The sequence below is a fragment of the Amblyraja radiata genome, chromosome 14 (assembly GCF_010909765.2).
Source record: "Amblyraja radiata isolate CabotCenter1 chromosome 14, sAmbRad1.1.pri, whole genome shotgun sequence".
NCBI lineage: Eukaryota > Metazoa > Chordata > Chondrichthyes > Rajiformes > Rajidae > Amblyraja > Amblyraja radiata.
The window spans coordinates 58,934,924-58,952,580 of record NC_045969.1 but is presented as its reverse complement, the minus strand read 5'-3'; the positions used below and the strand labels follow the sequence as shown (position 1 = coordinate 58,952,580).

Here is a 17,657-nt window from a genome sequence, read left to right as displayed (position 1 = left end):
TACATACACACATATATATTGGATTAAATTAAAAGCCTGTGCAATAAATTGTATATGGACATAATCCATACTCACTTTCTTTGATGAGCTTTTTGAACAGCTGCTTCTGACATCTGCCCTTGGAGAATCTGCCGTCTCTGTTTATCTATATCTCCTTCCATCTTTGCAAATGCATGTGTCCCAATGTCTTCCAGCTCAAGATGCTCCTCATCAGATTCGGCGTCAGCTACATTGATAAATGAAGCAATATTCCCTCAGAGAAGAGGCCACCAATACAGGCGGGTCTGCTATAATGCAATAGTTCTGTTCCCAAGAAAATTATAGAAAATAGTGTTCTTAAAACAATTGTGACAAAAGGGAAAGGGGTCGAGGGCTAAAGGATTCAGTCTTGCATTAATGTTATTCCACTTTCTCATCCACTCCCTACACATTTGCGGCAATTCACAGAGGACAACTAAGATACAAACCCGCACATCTTTGGGATGTGGGAGGAACCTGGAGAACAGGCAAACTCCACACAGCCAGCACCCGAGGTCAGAATCGAATCTGGGTTTCTGGCGCTGTGAGTTGCAACAGTGTACCAGCCCGTTAGTTTGATAAAACTCCAGGGGATACTTAACTATTTTAAATCCTCTCAATTCTACTATGGACGGCTTGAAGATAATCTTTAAATAGGACTTGCAAAGCTTTCAATATCCAACTAGATTTAAGGACCAGTTCCAGAGACATTTTTTTTTAAACAAACTGATTTTGGCAATTTGTTTTTATAACTTTAGAAATTGCTGGGTTAATTGCTCTTGAATTATTGACCTAGTCAAGCATGAAAACAAAACTAAAGCCAACAGACTACAACCATGCAACATGACTGAAGACACAACAAAACACTATGTTCCTTGGCAGGGCAACGGAAGAAAACAAAACAAGTAACTGCAGAGTAAAAGGGAATATAAAATGTCTTTACCAGGCATGGAAACAGGCCCTTCAGCCCATCAGGTCCATGCCGACCATCTATCACAAGTTCCATGTTATTCCACTTTTTCATCCACTCCCTACACACGAGGGGCATCTCACCTACAAACTCGCACATCTTTGGGATGTGGGAGGAAACCGGTGCACCCAGAGGAATCTCACATGGAAGACTAAGTGGAGACCAATAAATGTTTAGCCAGACTAGCATGAGGAAATTACATCTTAAAACCAGGGTTTGATAAATTGCGGTTTAGCTCATTATTGCCCTGTGTACCGAGGTACAGTGAAAAGTTTTGGTTGCGTCCTAAGAAAAATACTATACATGATTACACTCAAGCCTTCCAGAGTGTGCAGATAAAGGCGACAACATTCAGTGCAAGATAAATGGTGCTGGTGAAATACAGATGTAAAAGAGTGGAGCAAATGTAAACATAGAAACATAGAAAATAGGTGCAGGAGTAGACCATTCGGCCCTTCGAGCCTGCACCGCCATTCAATATGATCATGGCTGATCATCCAACTCAGTATCCTGTACCTGCCTTTTCTCCATACCCCCTGATCCCTTTAGCCACAAGGGCCACATCTAACTCCCTCTTAAATATAGCCAATGAACTGGCCTCAACTACCTTCTGTGGCAGAGAATTCCACAGATTCACCACTCTCTATGTGAAAAATGTTTTTCTCATCTCGGTCCTAAAAGATTTCCTCCTTATCCTTAAACTGTGACCCCCATTCAGATATAATGTAATGTAGGATGGTGTATCCTCTTCTGGGACCGGCATGTAAAGGGTTGCCTGGCTCTGACCCCATCTTGTGCTCAGTACTCAATGCTAAAATACTGATTTTACTAGAAATACGCCTTTTCTAATCAAGATAAAATTTGCCATCTGCCGATACTCACAATGCAGTATCCCCGGCTTGTCCAATATCCGAATCTGGCGTTCGGCTATGACCGGCTCCCCCTCGGCATTCCCTACATCAGCAGGCAGAATCGGCAAACACCTCCTCTCCTCCTCCACTGACCGTGGAAAATAAAGAGGCATCAGTTTCAAATATGTTATCTGTGAGAAAAGATTGTACATGTTAGTCACAGAGCTGTACAGCGTGGAAACAGGCCCTGCGGCCCATTTGTTGCAAGTTGGCACGCTGGGCTCACCGCATTTGCCTGCATAGGGCCCATGGCCCTCTAAAGCATTCCTACCATTTATCCGTCCAAATGAAGACACAAAGCGCTGGAGTAACTCAGCGGGTCAGGCAGCATCTCTGGAGAACATGGATAGGTGACGTTTCAGATCATTCTGAAGAAGAGTCCCAACCTGAAACCGTTCTCCAGAGATGCTGCCTGACCCTCTTATTTACTCCAGCACTTTCACTTTTTTTGCAAACCAGCGTCTGCAGTTTGTTGTTTCTCTAGCTGCCCAAATATACATATTTAAAGTCAGAATTGTATCCGCATTTACAGTTGCTGTAGTTTTCCTTTCAACAAGGGTGGCACCGCTAGGCTTGCCCAAGCATCTATATCAGATATTCTCCCCCCCCCCCAATTGTACAGTAGTGCTGGAAGAGTCACTGCCTCACCGCACCAGAGACCCAGGTTTGATCCTGAGCTCGGTTACTGGCTGTGTGGAGTTTGTGCATCCACCCTGTGACTGTATGGGTTTCAATGATTCAATAGTTTCTTCCGGGTGCTGCAGTTTCCTCCATATCCCCAAGACGTGCGGTTTGTAGGGAGTGAATGAGAAAGTGGGGTAATAATAATAATAATAATAATATAATACTTTATTGATCCCCTCAGGGAAATTCAGATGTCCAGAAGCTCCCAATCAACAAACCCACAGATTCAAACGAACGCAGACAGAAATACATAAAATACAATGTGGACACTACCTGAGAGCAATAAATACTTAAAAAGACCAATAATAACAGTTAAAAATTATAATTGCAAAATGCATCCCCCTACGCCTAGCGGTCTGATTATAAATCTAATGGCTGCAGGGGTGAAGGATCTCCTGAACCGCTCCGTTCTACAGGGCAGGGAGAGGAGCCGGTGTTGTTCCGAGTGCTCTTTTGACTCTCCAGATTATATGGAGGGGATGCCCGGGTTTTCAGGATGACCTGCACCTTGTGCCTCATACGCCTCTCAAGCACCTCCATCCCAGAGTCTACTCTCCCCTCCAGCACTGAGCCAGCTCGATTAACCATTTGACCAGCTTCCTATTGTTTTTTGCACTAATGCTGTTGCCCCAGCAGACAACAGCGTAGAAAAATACGCTTGCAACCACTGTGTTGTAAAAACATGTGCAGCATATCCTTACACCATTGAAGGATTTGAGCCTTCTGAGGAAAAAGAGTCTGCTCTGGCCTTTTTTGTAGAGGGAGTCAGAGTTGACAGACCAGTCCATGGAACCATCATGTTATCATGTAAACGTATTCATTCATATCATGAGTGGAATGGGCTGATATCTGCCTACGATATACGCGTCGAACATGATGCCAAATTAAACTCAAGCCTTCTAACTGCACGGATCCACATCCCTCAACTCCCTGCATATCTATGTGCCTAATTAAGTTTCTTAAACACTCACGTGTTTAAGAAGGAACTGCAGATGCTGGAAATCGAAGGTACACAAAATGCTGGAGAAACTCAGCGGGTGCAGCAGCATCTAGGGAGCGAAGGAAATAGGCAACGTTTTGGGCCGAAACCCTTCTTCAACGCCACTATGGTAGCGTTTCCACCCCACCAGTGGCAGCACGTTTCCAGGGCCCCACACCTGGTGTAAAAAACTTGTCCAACACCCACTCCCATCAATTGCCCCTTAAGGGAATGCCCGCCGCTAGTGTTTACAATTACATCATGGGGAAAGGATTCTGGCCATAGAAACATAGAAAATAGGTGCAGGAGGAGGCCATTCGGCCCTTCAAGCCAGCACCACAATTCATTGTGAGCATGGCCATCTAGTATTTCTGTGCCTCTCATAGTTTTATATATGCTTATCAGGACTCCTTTCAGCTGACGCTCCAGAGCAAACAATGCAAATATGTCTGTCCGACCTCTCCTGATAGCTGATGCCCTCTAATCCAGGCAGCATCCTGGTAAACCTCTTCTGCACCCTCTCCAAAGCCTCCACATTCTTCCTGTAATGGAGTGATCAGAATCACACACAACACTGCAAATGCAGCCAAAGATTTCTACAGCGATTCTACTGAATCATTTCCACGGTATAACCAATCTTTGCTAAATGTAGGATCCTGCAAAAGGCAGCCGCATCACAAACAAAGACCCACTTCTGCCCTGATACCTATGGTCTCTTTCCCTCCATTAGGGTGAGAAGGCTGTCAGTTTTTACACCGCTACACTGTAGAGCTGTGCCCCTTTAACCATATAACATATAACCATATAACAATTACAGCACGGAAACAGGCCATCTCGGCCCTACAAGTCCGCGCCGAACAATTTTTTTCCCTTAGTCCCACCTGCCTGCACTCATACCATAACCCTCCATTCCCTTCTCATCCATATGCCTATCCAATTTATTCTTAAATGATACCAACGAACCTGCCGCCACCACTTCCACTGGAAGCTCATTCCACACCGCTACCACTCTCTGAGTAAAGAAGTTCCCCCTCATGTTACCCCTAAACTTCTGTCCCTTAATTCTGAAGTCATGTCCTCTTGTTTGAATCTTCCCTATTCTCAAAGGGAAAAGCTTGATCACATCAACTCTGTCTATCCCTCTCATCATTTTAAAGACCTCTATCAAGTCCCCCCTTAACCTTCTGCGCTCCAGAGAATAAAGACCTAACTTATTCAACCTATCTCTGTAACTTAGTTGTTGAAACCCAGGCAACATTCTAGTAAATCTCCTCTGTACCCTTTAAAGGTCCATTCTTTAGACTTTATAGATACAGCATGGAAACAGACCCTTCAGCCCACCGAGTCCATGCCAACCAGCGATGACCCAGTAAACTAGCACTATCCTACACACTGGGGAAGTTACAATTTTACAGAAGCCAATTAACCTACAAACCTGCACGTCTTTGGAGTGTGGGAGGAAACCGGAGCACCCTGCGAAAACCCACGTGGTCATATGAAGAATGAGCAGACATCGCACAGACAACACCCGAGGTCAGGATCGAACCTGTGTCTCTGGCGCGGTGAGGCAGCAGCACTACTGATGCACCCCTGTGCCGGTCTTAGCTCGGAATAATTCATACTAGGAACAATTCAAACAGGCCAGCTAAAATTAAACGACATGAATGGAGAGCAGGGGGCTGGAAGAAATCATGAATGACGACAAGACAAACCTGCCACAAACAGCACGAGGCACTGACCACCTTTACAGGCAATGCTGCTGCTTCTGCCAAAGCCAATTAGTCCTACACTTTGTTGCTTTGACAACAACAGCAGATGGCCATTAAAACTTTCTCTCTACAGATTAACACGAGTAAATAATCCGTTCCATTTAAAGTAAACAGTGTCTCATTGAGCAGCAGCAAAAAGTGATGAGTCGTGATATTCAAACAATTTAAACTTCATGTTTGAAGGTTAAAAGCTCAGGCACAATTATGGATTACTTACCTCTTCTACATCTGTAACGGCAAATACAACTTTCTCAATGGTGTCTCCATGTTTCTCCAAAAATCGCCTGACTGTTCCTAAAAGTGGAAGACAAGACATTATAAATTATGTTTAGAAAGGAACTGTTGATGTTGCTTTACACCGAAGATGGACACAAAATGGTGGAGTAACTCAGCGGTTATGTTTTGGGTCGCAACCCCTTCTTCAGACTTCCTTCTCTCCAGAGATGCTGCCTGTCCTGCTGAGTGACTCCACCATTTTGTCTCTATCTTCCATTAAATTATTAATGGACATCCCACTCCATCTTTTTCACACAGAGACCAAAGGTGTTCAGGGTTTCATTGCTTCAGGTGTGATAGAATTGGAGGGGCAAGAGGTGGTGGTGTTGCATTGCTAGTCAGGGAAGATATTACAGCAGTGCTTTGGAAGGATAGATTGGAGGGCTCATCTAGGGAGGCTAGGGAAGCGGAAAATCAAAATGTGACAGGAGGATCCAGAATGTGTGAAGATAAAGCTCTAGATGTAAAAGGGGCAAAAACGGAAAGGAAGGGTAGTAAAAATCATCTGAAAGTGCTTTATCTAAATGCGCGGAGTATTCGAAATAAGATAAATGAATTAACGGTGCAATTAAGTATATATTGTTATGATATCGTGGCCATTACGGAGACATGGCTGCAAGGGGATCAGGACTGGGAGTTAAATATAGAGGGGTACTCGACAATTAGAAATGATAGACAGGAAAGAAAGGGAGGAGGGGTGGCCCTTTTAATAAGGGAAGGAATAACGGCAATGGAGAGGAAGGATATTGCGTTGAAGGATCAGGATAGTGAAACAGCTTGGGTACAGATAGAGAATAACAAGGGGAAAAAGACACTAGTGGGTGTAATTTATAGACCTCCAAATAGCTGTGACGCTGTTAGTCAGGACATAAATCTGCAAATAGTTGACGCATGTAAAAAGGGAACTGCTGTAATCATGGGGGACTTCAATTTTCATATTAATTGGGCAAACCAAACTGGGCAGGGTAGACTAGAGGAAGAGTTTATAGAATGTATTAGAGACGGGTTCCTAGAGCAGTATGTCATGGAACCGACAAGGGGGGAGGCAATCTTAGATCTGGTCCTGTGTAATGAAGCAGGATTAATTAAAAATGTCATAGTTAGGGACTCGTTGGGAACAAGTGACCACAATATGGTCGAATTCCATATTCAAATAGAAGGGGAGCAGGTTGAAACTCAGGCTAGGGTGCTTAGTCTAAATAAGGGGGATTATGAAGGTATGAGGACTGAGCTGATCAAAGTTGACTGGGATAGCAGACTCAAGGATAAGACGGTACATGAGCAGTGGTGTACGTTTAAGGATCTACTGTATAACCTTCAAGAAAAATTTATTCCTATGAAGAAAAAAAGGGGTAAGGGTAAGAACAGTCAGCCATGGCTCAGTAAAACTATAAAGGATAGTATTCGGCTGAAGGCAAGGGCATATAAGGTAGCCAGAGGTAGTGGGAGGGTAGAGGATTGGGAAGCATTTAAAGGCCAGCAAAAAGTAACTAAGAGACTAATTAAGACGGGGAAAATAGGCTATGAGAGGAATTTAGCGAACAACATAAAAACTAATAGTAAGAGTTTTTATAGCTATATAAGAAGAAAAAGGGTGGCTAAGGTGAACGTTGGTCCATTGGAGGGTGAGACTGGAGAGTTGTTGGTGGGGAACATGGAAATGGCAAAGGCATTAAACGAGTATTTTGTATCAGTCTTCACCATAGAAGACACTAAAAATATTCCAACGCTGGATAAACTGGAGGCGGTAGGAATGGAGGAGCTAAATACTATTAAGATCACCAAGGAGGTGGTATTAGGGAAATTAATGAGGCTGAAGGAGGATAAATCCCCAGGGCCTGATGGATTACATCCAAGGGTCTTGAGGGAGATAGCAGTGGGGATTGTGGATGCATTGGTGATGATTTTCCAAAACTCCCTGGAGGCAGGAACGGTCCCAGTGGATTGGAAAATGGCCAATGTAACACCTATATTTAAAAAAGGAAGTAAACAGAAGGCGGGTAACTATAGACCGGTTAGTCTAACATCGGTGGTGGGTAAAATGTTGGAGACAATTATTAAAGAAACACTAACGGGCCACTTGGATAAACATGACTTCATCAGACAGAACCAGCATGGTTTTGTGAAGGGGAAATCGTGTTTAACGAATCTGCTCGAATTCTTTGAGGAAGTAACAACCCGGGTGGATAAAGGGGAACCGGTGGATGTGGTATACTTGGACTTCCAAAAGGCTTTTGACAAGGTGCCACATAAGAGACTATTGCTAAAAATAAAAAATTGTGGGATTGGGGGTAATATATTAGCATGGGTAGAGGATTGGCTAACGAATAGGAAGCAGAGAGTGGGGATAAATGGTTCATACTCGGGATGGCAACCGGTAACTAGCGGGGTTCCGCAAGGGTCGGTGCTGGGACCCCAGTTGTTCACAATTTATATAAATGATTTGGAGGAGGGAACCAAGTGTAATATATCAAAATTTGCGGACGATACGAAAATGGGAGGGAAAGTAGGGGATGAGGAGGATAGGAAGAGTCTGCAAAAGGATATAGATAAGCTAGGTGAGTGGGCAACAACTTGGCAGATGAAATTTAATACTAATAAATGTGAAGTCATTCACTTTGGGGAAAAAAATGATAGGGCAAGTTATTTTCTAAATGAGGAGGAGCTGCGTTGTAATGCAACGCAAAGGGATCTAGGGGTATTAGTACATGAATCACTAAAAGTCAGTATGCAGGTGCAGCAAGCAATCAGGAAGGCCAATGGAGTTTTGGCCTTTATTGCTAGGGGGATTGAGTATAAAAACACGGAGGTCTTGCTGCAGCTGTACACGGTATTAGTGAGACCACATTTGGAATACTGTGTACAGTTCTGGGGTCCATACTTAAGAAAGGATGTTCTAGCCCTGGAGGCAGTGCAGCGAAGGTTTACAAGATTAATTCCTGCAATGAGGGGATTGACATATGAGGAAAGGTTAAGTAAGCTGGGACTCTACTCTTTGGAGTTTAGAAGAATGAGAGGCGATCTCATTGAAACGTATAAGATCGTGAGGGGCCTTGATCGGGTGGATGCACCGAGGATGTTCCCAATGATCGGGGAGGCTAGAACTAGGGGACATAGTTGCAGAGTGAGGGGGGGCTCTTTTAAAACTGAGATGAGGAAGAACTTCTTCACCCAGAGGGTGGTTAGTTTGTGGAATTCACTGCCCCAGGGAGCAGTGGAAGCAGAAACGTTAAATATATTTAAGTCAAAAATAATGGTTTTTTAGCTGCCAAGGGGATAAGGGGCTACGGGGAGAGGGCAGGGATATGGACCTAGGTATGGTTAGTATAGTAGACCTGAGTGATCTCCTGGACAAGTGTCGATCGCCTGGATTGGGGTCGGAGAGGAATTTCCCGGATTTTTTTCCCGAATTGGACCTGGGTTTTTATCCGTTTTTTTGCCTCCCCCAGGAGATCACGCGGTTCTTGGGGTGGAGAGGGGTGATAGCGGTATAAAGGGGAGGGTAGTGTCTTGTGTTCTGTGTCTTGTGTCTACTGTTTGTGGGTAAGTGTGTCTGTTTAGTGTTCAGCCATGAGTGAATGGCGGTGCGGGCTCGACGGACCGGGTGGTCTACTCTCGCACCTACTTTCTATGATTCTATGATTATGACTTGTTCTTTCATGCTCTCGATGGTCAAAGAACTGAATGCAGGGAGATTTTGTTTATGTAGGCAATTATATAAACTATCTATCTCTATGAGAGGGCGAGAGAGAGAGAGCGTGAGTGAGTGAGTGAGTGTGTGTGTGTGATGTCACCCCCCCCACCTCTCCCTCCATCCCCGCCCCCCCCCCCCCCCCCCGTTATTCAAAAGGCGCTCGGACATCGCTTTCTATCTCGGGGGGTTCTCTCGGCTCATCGGTCGCCCCCCCCCCCCACGCTCTCTTCCTCCCCCCAGCCTCTGTTCCACCACCTCCCCGACCTCTCTTCAACCGCCCCCTCTCTCCCCCTCCTCTCTCTCCCCCTCTTCTCTTTCCCCCTCCTCTCTCTCTACCCCCCGCCTCTCTCTTCCTCCCTCGGCATCCCTCTTACTCCCCCCCATCTTTCCCACCCTCTCTCCCCTCTCTCTCCACCCCCCTTTCTCAGTCTCTGCCCCCTCTCTCTCTATCCCCCCTACCTCTCCCTCTCTAAACGCGCCTGCGAGTTGGGAGCTATGCATGAGTGGATAGGGCGGGGGATGGGGTAAAAGGAGTGAATGAATAATATTAATATAATATCAAGGGGGGGGGGTTAGTGTGTGTGTGTAGGAGGTGGTTAGTATGTGTGTGTGGGGGAGTTAGTATATGTGTGTGTGTGTGTGGGGGGGAGTTAGTATATGTGTGTGTGTGTGGGGGGGTTAGTAAGTGTGTGACACCGCAGGCTGCCCCCCCCACCTCACAACGCGCGTTGAGGGGACGGGACCCAACTGGTACATATTAAAATGGTCAGTTGTATTTATAAACATATCTTAACCTATACATTATAATAGACTGAAACATTAAAGAGTCATACAGCACGGAAACAGGCCCTTCAGCCGAGCAAGATGCCCATTAGTCTCACCTGCCCACGTTTTCCCTATATCCCTCTCAACCCTCCCAATCCATGTATCTGTCAAGGTTTCAAGGTCAGTTTATTGGCTCATGTAGCCATAAGGTACAATGATATGCAAATTACCATATGGCCATACTAAAAAAAAGCAACAAGACACACAATTACATAAACATCCACCACAGTGGATTCCCCACATTCCTCACTGTGATGGAAGATAATAAAGTACAAACTTCTTCCTCTTTTATTTTCCCTCATCGGGGTGATGAAACCTCCCATGTCGGGGCGGTCGAAAGCTCCTGCTTTTGGAGCCCCAAAGTCGTTCCCCGACAGGGATCGCAAGCTCCGTGATGGTAAGTCCCACAGACTCCTGCGTTGGAGCTCTCGAAGTCGGCCTCCAGCAAAGGCCGCCAACTCCTCCATGTTAAACCGCTGTGCGGATGGAGTGATACGGGAAAAAAATCGCATCTCCGTCGAGGTAAGAGATTAGAAAAAGTTTCCCCCAACTCCCCCCCCCCCCCACATAACACAAGATAAAACACACTAAAAACACACATTTGCCACGTACAAACAAACAACAAAGAAGGAAGGGACAGACAGACTGTTGGCGAGGCAGCCATTGCTGGCGCCACCCGGTGGATCTTTCTAATTGCCTTTTAAACTTTTTTCTACACAGCTGTTATCAGGCAACTGAACCATCCTATCACTAACTAGAGAGCGGTCCTCACCTCCATCTACCTCATTGGAGACACGGACTATATTTAATTGGACTTTACTGGACTTATCTTGCATGAAATGTTATTTCCTTTAACCTGTATCTGTACACTGCGGATGGCTCGATTGGTATCATGTAGAGTCTTTCCACTGACTGTACAGCACGCCATAAAAAAGCTTTTCACTGTTCCCCAGTACATGTGACAATAAACTCAACTATGGTACCTGCCTCTGGCAGCTCGTTCCATCTACCTCCGTTTGAAAAAGTTGTCCTCAGGTTCCTATTAAATCTTTCCCCCCCCTCACCTTAAACCTATGGTGTAGATTAATCCTTATTAATCCATGCCATTTATAATCTCCACTACACATATATGCATGCCACCCATTACATGGTATAACGGTACTACACTAACGAGGACAGCAGGCAGAAGGCAAGCTGAGCTTGGTGAGCACGGCTGTGAAGTTTAAATGTTCTGTACTTCTAAACCGAATAAAGACCTATGTGTCACCATGTATGTTGTAGTGGATCATTTACAAACGTGGTGTCAGAAGTGGGATACAAACCCACGCCTGCAAGGGTTAATCTACATGTATCGTCTGGTTCTTGATTGTCCTACTCTGGGTAAATGACTGTGGATTCACCTTGTCTCGGACCCTAATTGGAGTGGATCGAAGTAGGGGGCACTGCAGTGGCAGCAGCCCTGTCAGCAGCGCGTTAGTCTTTTCAATTTTTTAGTATGTTTTAAAGTTTGTTTTAATGTTCCTTTATGTGTTTTGTGTGGGGGGTGGTGAGGGGGAAACCGCTTCGGTCGCCTCCTCCACGGAGAGGCGACTTTTTACAGGTCGCCTTCCCCGTGGCCTAACAGCGAGGATCGGCGCAGCCTTTCCCGGAGACGCGCCCGGGGCTTCAGCGGCGGGCGCAGCGGGGACTCCCGGCGTGGAGCGGGCGAGCCCTCGCTGGGGCTCGCCGGAGGGGAGCGTTCCTTTTCGCTGGCCCGCGGCAGCCGGCAGCCTGAAGCCGCGGTCTGCAGAGTTTCAGCTGGCGCGGCGTCTACAGCCCGGGATCCCTCGTGGGGGACCCGGGGGAAGAAGAAGCCATCACTGCCGGCCCGCGGCCAACTTCTACCGCGGGTCCGGCATGGACTTACCATCACCTCTGGAGGGGAGCTTCGACCACCGGCCCTGCGGTCTGCGGTGCTTCTGGCTGTGGCGCGGCGGGAACCTTAAATCTTCGACCACCGGCCTGCGGCCTACACCAGCCTGAAGCCGCGGTCTCCGGTGGGGAAAAGCCGATCCTGGACTTACCCTGACTTTGACTTTGTCCCTTACCATCTGGACGCCCGCAGCAACGGCTGCGGAGGGTGGAGGTCCCGACCACGGGGGGAAAATGGAGGAGGACTGGCCAAATTTTGTGCCTTCCACCACAATGATGAATGCTGTGGTGGATGTTTCTGTTATATTTTTTATTGTGGTTGTGTGTTCTTTATTATTGTACCGCTGCTGACAACCCAAATACCACCGACCCTGGTTGCGTGGCAAATAAATTCTATCTATCTATCTATCATGGTTTTATACACTTTGTTCATGTCTCTGTGTAAGTAGAGACAAATGTTGTTCGACCACTCCTCCATTTATGGGAACTGTTCTCAAGTCTGTGTTCTGCAATCTCTGTCAAAACCAGTTGGGAATGGTGAACGGTGAATTGGGAGGGAGAGGGAGGAACTTTACAATGAATGGCCATGAAAAGTCATGCTAAGGCCAAACACTGAAGTTGATTAATTTGTAAGGATATCACAAATTAACTAAAAAATGAAATTCGACTTGGGTTTGAAAGTGGTCCATAACATGACAGCAAAAACATGACAACACACCAAGAAGTACTGACACTTTTGAAAAATATAAAAGTGGATAAGTCTCCAGGTCCTGACAGGATATTCCCTAGGACATTGAGGGAAGTTAGTGTAGAAATAGCCGGGGCTATGACAGAAATATTTCAAATGTCATTAGAAACGGGAATAGTCCCCGAGGATTGGCGTACTGCGCATGTTGTTCCATTGTTTAAAAAGGGTTCTAAGAGTAAACCTAGCAATTATAGACCTGTTAGTTTGACTTCAGTGGTGGGCAAATTAATGGAAAAGATACTTAGAGATAATATATATAAGCATCTGGCCAAACAGGGTCTGATTAGGAACAGTCAACATGGATTTGTGCCTGGAAGGTCATGTTTGACTAATCTTCTTGAATTGTTTGAAGAGGTTACTAGGGAAATTGACGAGGGTAAAGCAGTGGATGTTGTCTATATGGACTTTAGTAAGGCCTTTGACAAGGTTCCTCATGGAAGGTTGGTTAAGAAGGTTAAACTGTTGGGTATAAATGCAGGAATAGCAAGATGGATTCAGCAGTGGCTGAATGGGAGAAGCCAGAGGGTAATGGTGGATGGCTGTTTGTCGGGTTGGAGGCAGGTGACTAGTGGGGTGCCTCAGGGATCTGTGTTGGGTCCTTTGTTGTTTGTCATGTACATCAATGATCTGGATGAAGGGGTGGTAAATTGGATTAGTAAGTATGCAGATGATACCAAGATAGGGGGTGTTGTGCATAATGAAGTGGATTTCCAAAGTCTACAGAGTGATTTAGGCCATTTGGAAAAATGGGCTGAAAGATGGCAGATGGAGTTTAATGCTGATAAATGTGAGGTGTTACACCTTGGCAGGACAAATCAAAATAGGACGTACATGGTAAATGGTAGGGAATTGAAGAATGCAGTTGAACAGAGGGATCTGGGAATAACCGTGCATAGTTCCTTGAAGGTGGAATCTCATATAGATAGGGTGGTAAAGAAAGCTTTTGGTATGCTAGCCTTTATAAATCAGAGCATTGAGTACAGAAGCTGGGATGTAATGTTAAAATTGTACAAGGCATTGGTGAGACCAAATCTGGAGTATGGTGTACAATTTTGGTCGCCCAATTATAGGAAGGATGTCAACAAAATAGAGAGAGTACAGAGGAGATTTACTAGAATGTTGCCTGGGTTTCAACAACTAAGTTACAGAGATAGGTTGAATAAGTTAGGTCTTTATTCTCTGGAGCGCAGAAGGTTAAGGGGGGACTTGATAGAGGTCTTTAAACTGATGAGAGGGATAGACAGAGTTGATGTGATCAAGCTTTTCCCTTTGAGAATAGGGAAGATTCAAACAAGAGGACATGACTTCAGAATTAAGGGACAGAAGTTTAGGGGTAACATGAGGGGGAACTTCTTTACTCAGAGAGTGGTAGCGGTGTGGAATGAGCTTCCAGTGGAAGTGGTGGTGGCAGGTTCGTTGGTATCATTTAAAAATAAATTGGATAGGCATATGGATGAGAAGGGAATGGAGAGTTATGGTATGAGTGCAGGCAGGTGGGACTAAGGGAAAAAAGGTGTTCGGCACGGACTTGTAGGGCCGAGATGGCCTGTTTCCGTGCTTATATCGTTATATGGTTATATGGTTATGTTAACCGGTGGCTCAGCACTTCAACTCCCCCTCCCATTCCCAATCTGACCTTTCTGTCCTGGGCTTCCTCCATTGTCAGAGTGAGGCCCAGCGCAAATTAGCGGAACAGCACTTCATATTTCACTTGGGCATCTTACACCCCAGAGGTATGAACATTGACTTCTCTAAATTCAAATAATCCTTGTTTTCCCTCTCTCTCCATCCCATCCCTTTCCCAGTTCTCCCACTAGACTTACTGTCTCTGACTACATTCTATCTCTGTCCCGCCAACTCCCCTGACATCAGTCTGAAGAATGGTCTCGACCCGAAATGTCACCCATTCCTTCTCTCAGAGATGCTGCCTGTCCCGCTGAGTTACTCCAGCATTTTGTGTCTACCTGCGATTTAAACTAGCATCTGCAGTTCTTTCTCATACAACATAACTCCTGTGATCCAGAATACTGAGATCACACCAAGGGCCTAAAATGTAAAACCATAACACATACACAGATGGCACAATGAATATGTCAAAGAGATTTGCCAGTTCTGAGTAAAGCTCTCCTGCATTCAACTTCCTTTGTTCAACTTTAAATTGTGGTTAGAAGATCAAAAGTGATCAACAACTAGAGAGCAGTCCTGAGCTACTATCTATCTCATTGGAGACCCCCTGGACTATCTTTGATTGGACTTTACTGGACTTTAACTTGCACCAAACGTTATTTACATAATTTCCTTTATCATAGAAACATAGAAAATAGGTGCTCGAGGAGGCCATTCAGCCTTCGAGCCAGCGACCCGATTTTTCCTACCAACCCACCGGTTAACATAACCATATAACCATATAACAATTACAGCACGGAAACAGGCCATCTCGGCCCTACAAGTCCGTGCCGAACACCTTTTTTCCCTTAGTCCCACCTGCCTGCACTCATACCATAACTCTCCATTCCCTTCTCATCCATATGCCTATCCAATTTATTTTTAAATGATACCAACGAACATTCAGTGTGATCATGGCTGATCGTCCCCTATCAATAACCCGTGCCTGCCTTCTCCCCATATCCCTTGACTCCACTAGCCCCTAGAGCTCTATCTAACTCTCTCTTAAATCCATCCAGTGCCCTCTGTGGCAGGGAATTCCATAAATTCACAACTCTCTGGGTGAAAAAGTTTTTTCTCACCTCAGTCTTAAATAACCTCCCCTTTATTCTAAGACCGTGGCCCCTGGTTCTGGACTCGCCCAACATTGGGAACATTTTTCCTGCATCTAGCTTGTCCAGTCCTTTTATAATTTTATATGTTTCTATAAGATCTCCCCTCATCCTTCTAAACTCCAGTGAATACAAGCCTAGTCTTTTTAATCATTCCTCATATGACAGTCCCGCCATCCCAGGGATCAATCATGTATCTGTACACAGTGGATGGCTTGATTGTAATCATATATGGTCTTTCCGATGACTGGTCAGCACACAACAAAAGATTTTCACTGTACCTTGATACACGTGACAATAAACTAAACTCAATTACAGCTAAACCAACCATTCCTAAACCAAAGGTAACCTCTCTCTATTCTCGGTTCAACACATACTCAGAGCAATGTTGGTAGCATCCTCCAAAGGGTAGCCCCTTTTTGGTGTATTGATGACGCACAGTCCCAGTGAAGACATTGAGTGCTCCCTGCAAGAAGGCAGAAGAAAGAGATCAGGATGGTGTAGCTCACAGAATGGGAAGAGTCAAACATACTTCTGGAGTGCACACTTGAACTAACTATGGACTACAACAGGCGCTATATCAAATAAAATGGCCAACACAATTATAATGTTTATTTTTAAGATACAGCGTGGAAACAGGCCCTTCAGCCCATCGAGTCCATACCGACCAGCGATCACCCATTCACACCAGTTCTATGTTATCCCACTTTCTCATTAATTCCAGACAGAGGCCAATTTACCTACAAATGCACGTTATTGGGATGTGGGAGGAAACCCACGCGATCACAGGCTGGCTCGAAGGGCCGAATGGCCTACTCCTGCACCTATTGTCTATTGTCAAACTGCACACACAGCCAGCACCCGAGGTCAGGATGGTACCGGGGTCTCTAGGCAGTAACACTGTACTGCCCTTTCATGTCTCGAGGGAGCACCATGCCAATGTCTTAGAGTTTAAGGGAAAATAACGCTGTTATTAGACTCTGTACAAACCTGCATTAAAACCCAGTCTGAATCTTGAGATAACAAACCATTAGAGCACAAGCAAATGGAGGGAGAAAGGGGTGAGGGGGGGATGTAGCCTAAACCTGGGGGAATTCAATCTTCATACCGTTGTCTTGACTTAATTTGGCAGGTTAAAGCAATTATTTTGTTTAATAGTCAAACTCTGCACTTGCTAAATCATGATTCCACTCATCCGAACAAATCAAAATGATGTGCTTAGGAAGGAACCTGCAGATGCCGGCTTACACCGGAGATAGACACAAAAAGCTGGAGTAACAGCTGGTCAGACAGAATCTCTGGAGAAAAGGAATAGGTGACGTTTCGGGTCGAGCCCCTTCTTCAGACTGAGAGTCAGGGGAGAGGGAAACGAGCGATATAGACGGTGATATCGAGAGATATAGAACAAATTTATGAAAGATATCCAAAAAAGTACCGATGGTAAAGGAAACAGGCCGTTATTAGCTATAGGCGAGGTGAAATGACATTGTAACTCATTTTCACCCAGCCCACAGCTAACAATGGCTTGTTTCCGACAGGTCTCCTCCTCAGTTGAAAGGATACATGGGCACAGCCAGTACTTTTGGACTTTTAGAGACAGTGTGATAAGAGGCCCTTCAGCCCACAACAACCAGTTATCATCGTGTACACCAGCATTATCTGACACACTAGGGACAATTTACAGTTTTACACAAGCCAATTAACCTGCAAACCTGTATGTCTTAGGAGTGTGGTAGGAACCCAGAGAAAACGTGGTCACAGGGAGAATGTACAAACTTCATACAGACAGCACCCGTAGTCAGGATTGAACACAGGTCTCTGGCGCTGTAAGGCAGTAGCTCTACCTCTGCGCTACTGTGCCACTCCTAAAAACTTACATTCTGGAAACAATAGAATAGTCACTTTGAAATCGTAACCACTGCTCTGGAAAATCAGCTGGATCCATGCCAGTAGGTATTTAAGACAAAAATGTTTCCTGTAAAAGGGAAAGGTTGGGGAAAGTTTCTAAAATAAAAAGTATCATTCAACCCATGCGCATGTGTTGTCCATTAACATAGGGAATGGAAAGCAAGATTACACACAAGAATCTAACTAT

General features: G+C 45.2%; 1 protein-coding gene across 1 annotated transcript in view; it reads right to left on the bottom strand.

The window, feature by feature from the left end:
• gdap2 (ganglioside induced differentiation associated protein 2) overlaps window positions 1-17,657 on the bottom strand; it is a 67,165-nt gene that overhangs the window by 26,225 nt on the left and 23,283 nt on the right. Inside the window, exons 5-8 of the mRNA XM_033033470.1 lie at window positions 15,940-16,028; window positions 5,549-5,625; window positions 1,871-2,030; window positions 76-226 (exon numbers count right to left, since the gene is read on the bottom strand). Of these exons, the coding sequence (XP_032889361.1) occupies window positions 76-226; window positions 1,871-2,030; window positions 5,549-5,625; window positions 15,940-16,028 (477 nt within the window). The remainder of the gene's footprint in view (window positions 1-75; window positions 227-1,870; window positions 2,031-5,548; window positions 5,626-15,939; window positions 16,029-17,657) is intronic.